The sequence below is a fragment of the Egretta garzetta genome, unplaced genomic scaffold (assembly GCF_000687185.1).
Source record: "Egretta garzetta isolate BGI_Z169 unplaced genomic scaffold, ASM68718v1 scaffold1099, whole genome shotgun sequence".
NCBI lineage: Eukaryota > Metazoa > Chordata > Aves > Pelecaniformes > Ardeidae > Egretta > Egretta garzetta.
In genome coordinates this window covers 20127-31498 of record NW_009260835.1, presented here as the reverse complement: position 1 = coordinate 31498, position 11372 = coordinate 20127, and the positions used below count along the sequence as shown (strand labels likewise).

General features: G+C 44.8%; 1 protein-coding gene across 1 annotated transcript; it reads left to right on the top strand.

The window, feature by feature from the left end:
- The first annotated feature begins 1439 nt into the window (after positions 1 to 1439).
- On the top strand, positions 1440 to 10828 carry LOC104133577 (ICOS ligand). Its single transcript, XM_009646996.2, has 7 exons — positions 1440 to 1468; positions 2782 to 2822; positions 3981 to 4343; positions 4839 to 5123; positions 6374 to 6553; positions 7626 to 7661; positions 10470 to 10828. The coding sequence occupies exons 1-7, from the start codon at positions 1440 to 1442 to the stop codon at positions 10478 to 10480; spliced, it is 945 nt and encodes a 314-aa protein (XP_009645291.2). The 3' UTR covers positions 10481 to 10828.
- Positions 10829 to 11372: the final 544 nt, after the last annotated feature.

Here is an 11372-nt window from a genome sequence, read left to right as displayed (position 1 = left end):
CCCCGCCTGCCCGCAGGTGAGGAGCCTTTCGGCCCCAGCGTGACCGGTGGGAGAAGGCGAGCAGCCCCGCCGGGCTTTGTTGCCCAGACTAGCCTTGCCGTACGGGAGGAGGTAGAAAAGCTTCGCAGATAACCGGCTCGGGGCGCCTGCCGATGCGAGAAGAGCGATGCCGCTACGAGGTCCGGGGAGAAAGCAAAGCTCACCCGGTGGGGCAAAAGCCCCAAAGTTATTACTGCAAGCATCGGGACGTCTTTGGCCCAGCCAGCCTGTGCCAGAACAGCAGTGTCCCACGATTCTAAAATAAATAGCGCTTGAAAAAGTTGAGATGCTCGTAGGAAGAATACTCTCGCCGAACAAGAACGTATGAATGAGGAAGCGCAACTTTCTCCCGTTTCGCATGACAAAAACGTATAGAAGGGGAAGGTGTGCGAAAGAATTGAAAAAGGAAAAAAAATATTTTATAACAAATAAAGGGGAGAGAGAACCTAAGAAACAAATACAGTTACACCTGCGTTCAGTGGAGCTCGCTGCCAGTGATGGACACAGGAGCTGACCATACAGATTGGGCAGCAGAGAGGTTTCTCTGCAGGCAGGAGCGTTTCTCCCTTTTTCCGACAGGAGCTTGGCATTAAAGCTATTCCAGGGGGTGGCTTTCTCCCTTTTTCCGACAGGAGCTTGGCATTAAAACTATTCCAGGGGGTGGAATTCCAGGGTGGTGTCTACCAGGACATGGGCTGACACTGGCCCCATGCTACCACAGCAGCAACCTCCTCCAAGCAAGAAGATGAGCATCTCTAGATCTGCCCAGTCTGAACCGTGACATCATTTGTTAAAATAAGAAATCAGGATGTGCTTGGTATGCATACTTTAGGGAATCAGTTCTGGCTGACTAGGTAAATATTCATTGGCAACAGCAAATGCCTGCCGTGGGAAATCCCCTGAAGAGTCCCTTAAAGATCAGTCGATTGTTGTTCTCCATTTAATTCAAATGCCTGACTATATCTATAAGTTTCTAACTTGGGTGGGAAACAATAAAACAAACACAGCCATGGGATTAAGAACAATCAAGGTGAGCTTGTCAAGACAGACGTCTGCAAGCCTGGCACAAAAGTGATGGCTTCTGCACAGTGTACAAATGCAACAGAAATATAATATAAGACCATATGCAAAAGCCAGAGACAGAACAGAGCGGAGCTGCCTCCCTGGAGCATTTAGGTACACTTGCCTGGGAGACTGACTTCAGGACTGATTGCAGATTTACAAAAATAAGTATTGGAACAGAAATGTTCCACACTGGGCATCCACTTAAACTTTTGAAGGCTCACCTATGAAAGCATTTCAAAGGACACAGAAAAGGAAAAGAAAGTGTTTTCGTCATATAGAAGTAACACAGTTCAGACTGACTCTTCCCTAAACTTTCCCCATCTCTTTCCGTGGACATGGGGCTTCAAGTGGAGGTAGATTTTGCGTCAGGAATGTTCTCTGCTTTCTCTGTGGGAAGCCAAATGTGTTTGGGAAGATCATAATTTTCTTGGGGGCAGGTGAGAATTGGAGACCCTCCGCAGCAGCAGAGGAGACCCAGGTTGTGCCCAGGCAGCTGGTAGGACTAAAGCTGGGCAGAAGCGATGCTGTGCCTGGGAGGTGGTGGACAAATCCTGATGCTCAGCTGCCCAAAAGGGCAGGAGCTGTGGGGAAAGGGCAGGAAGAGAAGAGGGCAGGGTGTTAAAGCACAGCTGATAGGGAAGAAGCAAGGTGAGAAATGGCTGCAGGGGGAGCAGGTGTAGGTTAGGGCTTGGAGGGAGGAGGGTCAGGCAGGGTGGGGTTGGTTTGGAGGTGAGAAGGCAAGCAGTCTGGGTGGGAAACCCTGGAGCTCGCTCCTGGGTGGACACGGGCTGCTGGGGGCAGCTCACCCCATTGCCCCAGCCCTTGGCTCAGTGTTGGACCTGGCTGAGGATCAAGGGAACCCTGGCTGGGGAAGTGAACCAGCTGCACCCGGATAGCATGGCCTCACGGTCCTGCTTGCTTGCAGAGTGTAACTCTTAGGAAAGCACTGCATATTTCTCTTTCTTAAAGCCCTATGGGATGAGAATTAAATCACCTGGACTTTACAGATAGGTTAAACTGGGTTTTTCCTATAGTATCCAGCAGGTGTAACTCCCTTGGGAAACTCCTGCATAGATTTGCCCCTCCAGAGTAATCAAACATGCCGGATTCTTTCCAGCAAAATCTCTGCACAGCTCCCTGCTATCGGCACATTTCCTGTTTACATGTTTTTACTGAGTACACAAAACACTGGGCAGCATGGCCAGCTGCTTGTCCTTTAACCAGATAAAACCGTAACTCCTTGGGTTTCAGCGAAACAATGGGATGCAGGGCTTTGACCTGGATTTAGGCCTGTGCAGCCGTGCTCCTTCTGAGCGATCCAGACCTCCTCCAGGGCCTGTTTGTCCAGTAAGTCTGTATGTTTGGGGTTCGGTTGTTTTTTTCACAAAAAAGACAGGCACAACACCAGCTTCACGCCTTCTGCTCCGATTCCAATATTAGTGCATTTTACTGCTATTCGTGGCCTTGGTCACCCACCCACAGAGTTACGTTGTTTGAACAGAAGTTTTGCAGCTGTCAAAAATGCAAATACTTAATGGGACATCACATAGTAGCAGTACCTAATTTACTTATTTCTGCTACTATACCGAAACAATCAATATTTGGTTTACTGCTTACATAAACAACGGCGATACTACAGTCTATCATGTAATACTTGTTTGCTTTTTTTTATTTTAGCTGTGGATTTCTGTTACTGCTCCTTCATATCCTGAGAGCTGGTAAGTTCAGAGCACTTCAGTTAAAAATGAAGCTACCCTCCCTTAATGTGTTTGGCCAAATACACAGAGTATTTGTAATATGTACAAAATAAACAACTGCATGTTTCCAGCAAGACACTTAAGAATTCCTCAGTTTGACATGCATCAGGGAAAGAAGAAAATATCAGTTTCAATAAGCTTCAGTACAGAGAATAGCAAAGGACCTTATGGATGCTCTTGCTTAGATTGCTCTGCTTGCTTTACAGACATCCTTGCGTATTTACCTCTGCTAACAAAAGACCTTAGAAGTGGGGTAATAAGGGCTGTTGATAAGCAGATCTTACATGCCTGCATAAAGTCCATACTCATATTACGACTAGAATTATCCATGACTGTATCAAGTACCCAATATTAGTCTTTTACTACTGTTCCAAAAATCCCTTTCAAAACAAAGGTAAGGTTAAAGGACGTCACTTGGTGATATTTAAATGTTGTCAGAGTTGTCTCTCCTCTGCTCTTGCTTAATCTCTAAGAAGGACCTCAACAAAGTCGTCAAGGAAAGTCCCCCCATCCCCAGATCAGGACAAACTATACCAGATCCAGTTTCAATAGATGCCAGCTGGCCTGCTCCTAAATAACGCCAGCAATGGAGGTGCCCCTGTCTTCCTAGGCAATGCTTTCCAGAGCATCACTTCTCCTGCTGCTATGAGGGAGGGGTTTCCCAAAGCCTGAGCTGCATCATCCTCGTTGCAGTTCAAGCCCCTTACTTCTTGTCCCACCCAGCAGAGGATAACGGGCCTGGAGAACATACTGCCTTCCTCCCTGCAAGTACTGCGTTTGCTGCAGTGGTATTTTTAAGCCAGGGTGCCCGACTCGGATGTGTAGATGAGCTATGCAGGTGTCCATGGGGCTGGGAATGCTTAGACCAGCTGGTCCTCAGAGAAAGAAATAAGCAAAAGGCTTTATGTTGTAAAAGGTCCCTTTGGAAATTGTACAGACAACCAGATGTGGAGAGAACTAGCCACTGGCAAGTCAGGAGGTAGGAATGGCTACGAAGCGAGCACACTCACCTGCCTGTTACTAATACTGGAGTCCACATGTGGTAGAATATACTTGAAAAGAATGATATTTTTTTTCCACATAACCTCCCTTTTCTCTCTCTCTCTTTTAATCTTGTAGTTATTGCACTGGAGGAGAAGATCATCATCAGTAAACTCGGAGACAACGCTACACTGAGTTGCATTTATCGAGAAAGAGAATTGCACTTAAAAAATCTACGGGTATATTGGCAAATAGCTGATGATCAAGAAGAGTGTTCAGTTGTACATGCACTGATCTCTGGTCAAGACAACGAAAGTGAACAGTGTATTCACTTTAAAAACAGGACTCAGTTATTCTGGGATAGACTGGAAAATGGCAACTTTTCTCTGCTACTACTAAATGTCAGCCAGAGCGATGAACATACGTACCAGTGTGTAGTACTGCAGACAAATGAATATACCAAAGTGATTCACCAGGCACAAGTGGTTCTCAGTTTAGCAGGTAAGAACTTGTAACACTTGCACATATTTGCGCAAATTCTCCTTCCAGCTTTTCAAATTTGTGCCATTTCAGTATTACATGTAAGCATACCCTTAACTTTGAAACATACTTCAGCCCTTTGCTGAAATGAAATCTGCTTAATTTAAGTGTTACAGGTAAGGAATCGGTAACTGGGAGAATACCCGTAACAGCTATTTGTCCAGCGTAGGCTTTTTTTCTTCTCCGTTTTCATTAATCTCAGGGCTCTTGCCTGTGACTGGGTGACAGCAGCTTAAGAAGTTGCTTTCTTCCTTCGAGTTTGGCCTCAGCCTTCTGCCCTTCCAGTAATTCCCTCAGCTCTCTGGCTTACACGCCAAACCTGCAGGTGTTTCCCTTTCAAGTCATGAGGGTCGTGCGAAACCCAGAACTTCCGCTTCAAGAGCCCACATCAAAATTTTGTCTTTTCAATACGTTTCAACTTGTCGATGACTATTTCTATTTCTCTTGCCTCTCCAGCTAGTTATAGCCAACCAGTACTCATTGGACCGATAAGAAACAGTAGCAGCACTGAAGAGGAGATGACTTTCAGCTGCAGGTCCAGCAATGGATACCCAAAGCCCAATGTTTACTGGATAAATAAAACAGACAACAGCCACCTGCCTCCATCAGAGCTCAAGATCACCTCTGACACTGATGGCACTTACAACGTTTTTAGCACGCTGAAGGTTAAAGCCACTTCTAACATGCAAATAGAGTGCTCCGTAGAAAATAAAATACTGCGGGAAAACCTGTCAGCCAACTGTAAGTCCCTTCATGATCCTTCATGTTTTCTAGGTAGCAGATATATCAACCAGCGTGTCTCTGTAGATACGCATGAATGAGGGGCACACGTTAATTCAGTTGTTTCCCAAAAGCGCGGAGAAGAGGGCAGTTTTTGTTTCAAGCTAGTTATGCTTAGCCATGGACTTTATGTTTACTTCTGACTTCCTCCACACTGAAGTGAACACCCTATCAAGCGCATTATGGCCAGCAGCACTGAGAAGCTCTTGTGTCTGAGGCAGTCACTGGGCTTTGTCACCCTTTGGTTCCTTGGGTACAGCTATAGTAGCAATAGTGAATTTCATGATTTCCAAACAGCTGTGTAGAGAAGCTATCTGGAGTGGGAGAGCTTATCTGGAGGTGGCTGTTCAGCCTCACTGTTGCTCCTGGTCCTGCCTCCCACCACACCGTTCTCTCGCGGGTTTCTGCACCCCGGTACGAGGAGGTTTGGTTGTTTGTGTAACTGTAGCTGGATTCCCACAGCTAATTTACCTGAATGCACCAAGGAATCGCATACTCTGGACTTAATGACACTGATCTCACAAACATAGCCAGGGGTTATACATTGAACTATTTCCAGGAACAAAACTGTGTGCACAAGCAAAAATTACACAGTAGAGTGTTTGTATGATAGCACATATCTTGCTGTCATCCCAAATTAAAGGAAAACTAAGCACCCTTGTCATTAGTTTCCTAATGGCATTCTGTCATATTGTATTCTGGAGGAAAAGACCTCCATCTTCCTATTTTTTGTTGGTTTCTAAAAGCACCACCACGCTTGAAAGAGTAAGAGACGTGATTTGAAACCTTCAGTTTGCAGCAATCAGTGGAAATTTGTCACTAACTTTAGGGAAACATATTTTCACCCACTTTTCTGAATACCATCAGATTTACATTATAGATGCTCTATAGATTTATTTTCAACTGAGTCTAGACACAAGCTCAAATGTACAATCTTCCAAGGCTGGCAGGAAAGAAGAACAAAAGGGAAGAAAGAGGGATGCGTGCTGTATGATCACAGGAAGGAATAAACTGGCATTGTATTATTAAACAGTGTAAGCTGGAGATGTGCCTTGCTCAGAAGAAATACCACCAGAATCACAGCGATAGGAATAGCACAACTATTTAGTCCTTCAGAATCTTCTTGTGCATGTAAAACGTGGTCAAATATTTGCCTGGTATGAAATGTGAAAGTTTACAGCTTATTACACCCCTGTTCTATTTCATTCTAGACACACAGCAGAAGCAAAGCAGTGGTTCTAGCACAGAAAGTCAGAAAAACCTGGAAAAAAGTGGACGAGGTGCTCAAGCGTCTGCCATCGTTTCCATTGTCATTCTGATAGGTGTTCTACTAGCTGTTTTAACCTGCTGGCTGTGGAGACGGAGGTCCTCTAGACTAGTGTCCTACACAGGTAATGAGGCTTTTCATTTGCTGAAGAATTCTTTTTCATTTGCCAAAATATTTAATGTCACTCAGCATGCTGCTAGAAGGTACGCGTAAATTCTCTGCACGCACCAGCAGGAAATCATACTGTTATCCTGGGGTTCCCTGGGGAGGACATATAGTGCCCCAGAATGTGTTATTCTATATGGTTTTCTGCTAATACATCTGAGCCTCACAGGAGTTAACTGCTGGGTGGGGGAGTAACTCAGGCCACAGTTTCTGAGCTGTGATCCCTACAGGCTGTTTCTGGACAAACGGAGGGGATGCTCCTCCATGGAACAAGACTGGGGTCAGTAGCGCTCTCTGCAGCAGAAATCAGAGGATTGATTTTACCCTAAGAGCTTCAGAATCGCTGGCTGGGCACTTAAGGCTTCAAAATTCCACTGGCATCAAGCAGCTTTCTACAAGTTAGAAATAAAGCATGTCTCACTGTCACTTCACGTTATACACGCATACCCTTGTATTGCTTTGTTTGCCCTCGTGCGGGACTCTTCAGTGCTTAGCAAGACAGGACAAAAGGTAGCTGTAAAGGACATCCTGTGAACGAGACTCAGCCTGCTGATGTAGCTTAGTACTTCTATAAGCCACTTTGCAGGTATACAATAGCTAACATCTAAGAAAAGCGAGCAGGGGCAACCACAATTTTCATGGACAAGGACAAACCACATTTTCAATCCATGCCCTCTTCCTCATGGCTAACAAGCCCAGGTGCTTCAGAAGAGAGCAGGAGAAAGCAGGGTGGTGATCTTGCCAGCATCTGCAGCAGCTGCACTAGGAGCCACGTCCTTCCTTCAGACACAACCCAAGACTCTGTCCCAAAACACGAAGCAGGGCTGTAGCTTCAAGCCCAAAATCTATCTGTGCTGAAACGGTGACCTGGACTGTAAGCAAACAGAGTATGGACTGCATTTTGTGGTCCAAGGAGCATTTAACGTATTGAACCCTCAACTTTGGTGGATGTTGCTTAATATTAATCCTATTTGGCTGAAGACTGCAGTTATTTATCCTTCATGCTTAAAACAGTGCATTTGTTTCAACAGATGTCCAACCAGAGGAAGACAAAGGAGGACTCAACTGTAAGTATTAAAAATATGTTACTGTATTTGTCTCAAAAGTGACTTACCTTCATAGCTTCAGTACTCAAGTTCAGCACAAAGCCTTTGGATTAGGCTCGCTGGATGTTACAAACTCAAGCACATAAAGCGGTAGCCCTACTTCTTTTCTCAGCCCTTTCCTTGAGCTCTGTAAGGCGTCGCCAAAGGCAGCCCGAGAGCCTGGGTTCCCAGAAGTTCCTTCGATAGTTCAGGCCAAAGAACACGACGAATCCACAGGGGACAGAGGATACAGGCTGAAGCCACCCTCCCCTCCTGTTCTACAGCTGTGCTGCAGCTGCTGTTGCCATCAAGACAGGTGGATTATGCTACAAGGCAGGCAGAGCCAAACTTGGAAAGTCTGTTTTAAATGCTGATTTTTCAAGTCTGGGCAACACTGACCATTTTTCACTTCATATCACATCAGTGCCCGTCACCAAGTAGTTGTTCTCTGCCTTTTTAGGCACCATGTCCTAGAAGGTCTTTAGCTGGGATACAGGAACATCATATGCCTCATGTCTATGAACCTGAGCCTATATACACCCAAGTTAAAAAGTACAAAGCGCTCTCCTTTCCTAGAGGAAAAAAAAAAATGCAGTTCAGACCTTCAACATGTTCGTATTTTTTATAAGCAAGATTGCAATATTGCAGGCCACCTAGTTTACAAATTCATTTATCATTTACAGTGGGGGGAAAAATAAAAACAGAGCAAAAAAATCCAAGACAAATTTGGAAAAACAAACTCAGCCCAGGCGACTTGCGCGAGTACAGAGAGGATGAAATACCTGCCTCATTTATATCTCATTTGGTAATTTCTACTGAAGCAAATGACCGTTGCCTGGTTGTCTCTGCAGAACAGGCAGAAAATACTGTGGCTGCACCGAAACCTTAATAGTGAAAGCATCATTTGCCCTAGCAGATGCTGTGAATGTACCCAATTCATAATATCAAGCAGAAGCAAAATAACCCTTAAAAAACTTTTTCTAGAACTTCTTTGGTGTCACACAAACTAGGTTAATGGTCAGTTATTTTCCAGACCCATCACGTAACCCCAGCCTGATCCACAACATTTGTGCTTGGTAAACAACAAGCGGGCGTTACATGGTCTCCTGTAGAGGATAATGTAGAAAGAGGGATGGATTTTCTCAAGAGAGAGACATTTTCTCCTTCCGTTCCTGTGAGCTGCATTAATCTAACATAAGCAGTTCATTTAAGATCAACTTTTTCCTCTCTGGACTTACTTATACTAGGCCCTATTTTATTAGATCCCTGGACATAGCCCATAAACGGAAAAGCCTCTGTGACATGAATAGGAGTAAATATTTCTCTTCTATTGAAGACTGCTGTAGCACAATTTGTTTATTAACAACAAAACAAAGACACTTGCCTTCCAGAAACTATCTTTTCCTTGGCACATCTCCAAACCATGTGTGGAAAGGGCGGTGGGACAGCAGCTTTGGTGCTATCAGAAGCTGTCCCACCTCTGAGGGCCATTTTCTTCCACCAGAGCCACGCAAGGCATGGAAGGCAGGATCTTTTAGGCATCCCCATTTCAGGGCAACTTGGACCAATACCAGAGAAATTAGAACGATCTAGGAATGTGACCTCTGGTGAAAGATTAGTTATGTTTGTTTAGGCTGGAGACAGCAAGGCTGATTAAGGCACAATAACAACCCTATTGAGAGAGTCCTTAAGAAGGATGAGACAAGTTATTTATTGTCCTAACCCAGAGGACACAGCACGTGAGGCACTACAGGCTTAAACAAAGGAGCTTTAAGCTACATGTTAGGAAAAAAGGCCCTTCTAAGAGTAAGGGTAGTTGAGCACCAAGGCAGAGAGTTTGTGCAGGCTGTCAAGTTTCTATCAGTCCAGGTTTGTTGCTGTTCTGTTTTATTCTTAACAAAAGAGGAAACCAGTATCTGTCAGGAATTATTTAGAAATAGCCGGTACTGCCGCGGGGCAAAAAGACAGGCTCTTGGAGAAATTCTAGCTTAATTCAATGATTATTTGAGATTTTCAAGCAAGTTGTGCATGGTAGATGGGGAATAAGGTACTGTGCAGGTCGCACCCCCAGGGACACTCTGCCACGGCATTTTGCTTTTCAATGCTGATGTAAATGTGTTTCTGTTTCTATGGGTTTCACTTCATAAAGGTGGTGAGAGTGTTTCATGGGGGGGTGGGAATCTTGAATGCTGCAAAACCAAAAAGAGCCAAAGACTAGCTTTGGTGTTACAAAGAAAAGTTGTAGAGAGTGGGAAAGGCAGGTTGTGAAGAATAACTTCATGACAGTGGGGTTAGTCTCTCCAGGCAACCATTACAGTCAGTGGGGCAGGATGATCCACTGAGGAGAAATTCAGAGCTGGAGTAATTCTGAATTGCTGTCTGGAGGGATCCCTTCACTGCCTGTAGAGGAGCCTCAGGAATCTGCTTTCCCTTGGCCACAGAAAAGTTTTGTGCATCTTGTTCTCTGAAGTAGCTTAAAACAAACCAGAGGCGACACTGACATCCCTTCATGAGGGAGGGGGATGTTAGCAGGAGGGCACTTTTTGCATTTGCAGAAGGAGACGAGGCATTTTCAGTCTGTGGCACAGGGTCAGAGGGCCCCCAGCATCTCTAGTATTGAGGCAGGGCTTCAACCCCAGCCAATTCTCTCTCAGCAGCATGAATGCACCTTTTCCACAGCTTTGCAGCATGTTCCACTGATTACACAGGAAAAACAACCATAGGACATTATTTCTGGGGGATTTTTTTCTATTTTTTTTTTTTTTCTAAAAAGATGTTTTGTTTTTACAGCACCTGTCTAAGTGGAAAGCCTGCCAACAATTTGGGCAGCTATGGAGATGTGTCAAGAGAAGCATCACCCCCCCTCTCTCAGTGGCAGCATTGCTTGTAATACAAGTGACAGATTTCTGCAGAGAGATGGCAAAAAAAAAAAGCTTCTCCAACACAAAAGACAGCAAAATCCACTGGATTTCTGTTCCAGCCACTGGCCGTGTCCACACAACGGTTGTGTCACCACACCGGCTATCACTTTGGACAGTCCTCTGTGATAGTCTGTCAATGTTTTGAGCTCCTGCACTGGGGAAAGCCTGGGACTTAGCTACCCCATGGCAGAGCGCTGAAAGCTGCCAAGTGCCCAGTCTCTCGTCATCACCATCAGGGACTTTGTCAGCAGCGGAAGCCATCGCGTTTCAGAAGCATGGGAAGTTCTTGCTGCTTCTCCTTACCCTGACAATGACTACTGAAGGTGAAGAACAGCAGCAAAAAAAAAAAAAAAACAAAACCAAAAAAAACCAAAAAACACACCCACAACAAACAACCACCCAAAGAAAAATTAAGAATTCCTCGCAAAGTGAGATTTGTGACCTTTTCCACTTTTCTCTCTCTGTAGTACATCCTTTCCTTTTCTGGTTTCATCAGCTGCATGTTATTGTGTACAGAACAAGGTAGAACATTTTGACTCAGTCCTCCAAAAATAGGAGTTGCTACGACAGGGTTAAGCACTGAATGTGCCAACATAAAGGAACATGATTTCTTTAAATGCACTTGATATCAACGTTTTGTTTTTTACCTAATATTCCACCGAAAAAGGGGATTTCCACTTTTCACAGAAGCCAGTACATACTGTGTGAAAGAACTGGCTGTGGAAATCTGACCGATTGAAAATAGCAGTCTCTGCTGTGTTAATGTCGGGTT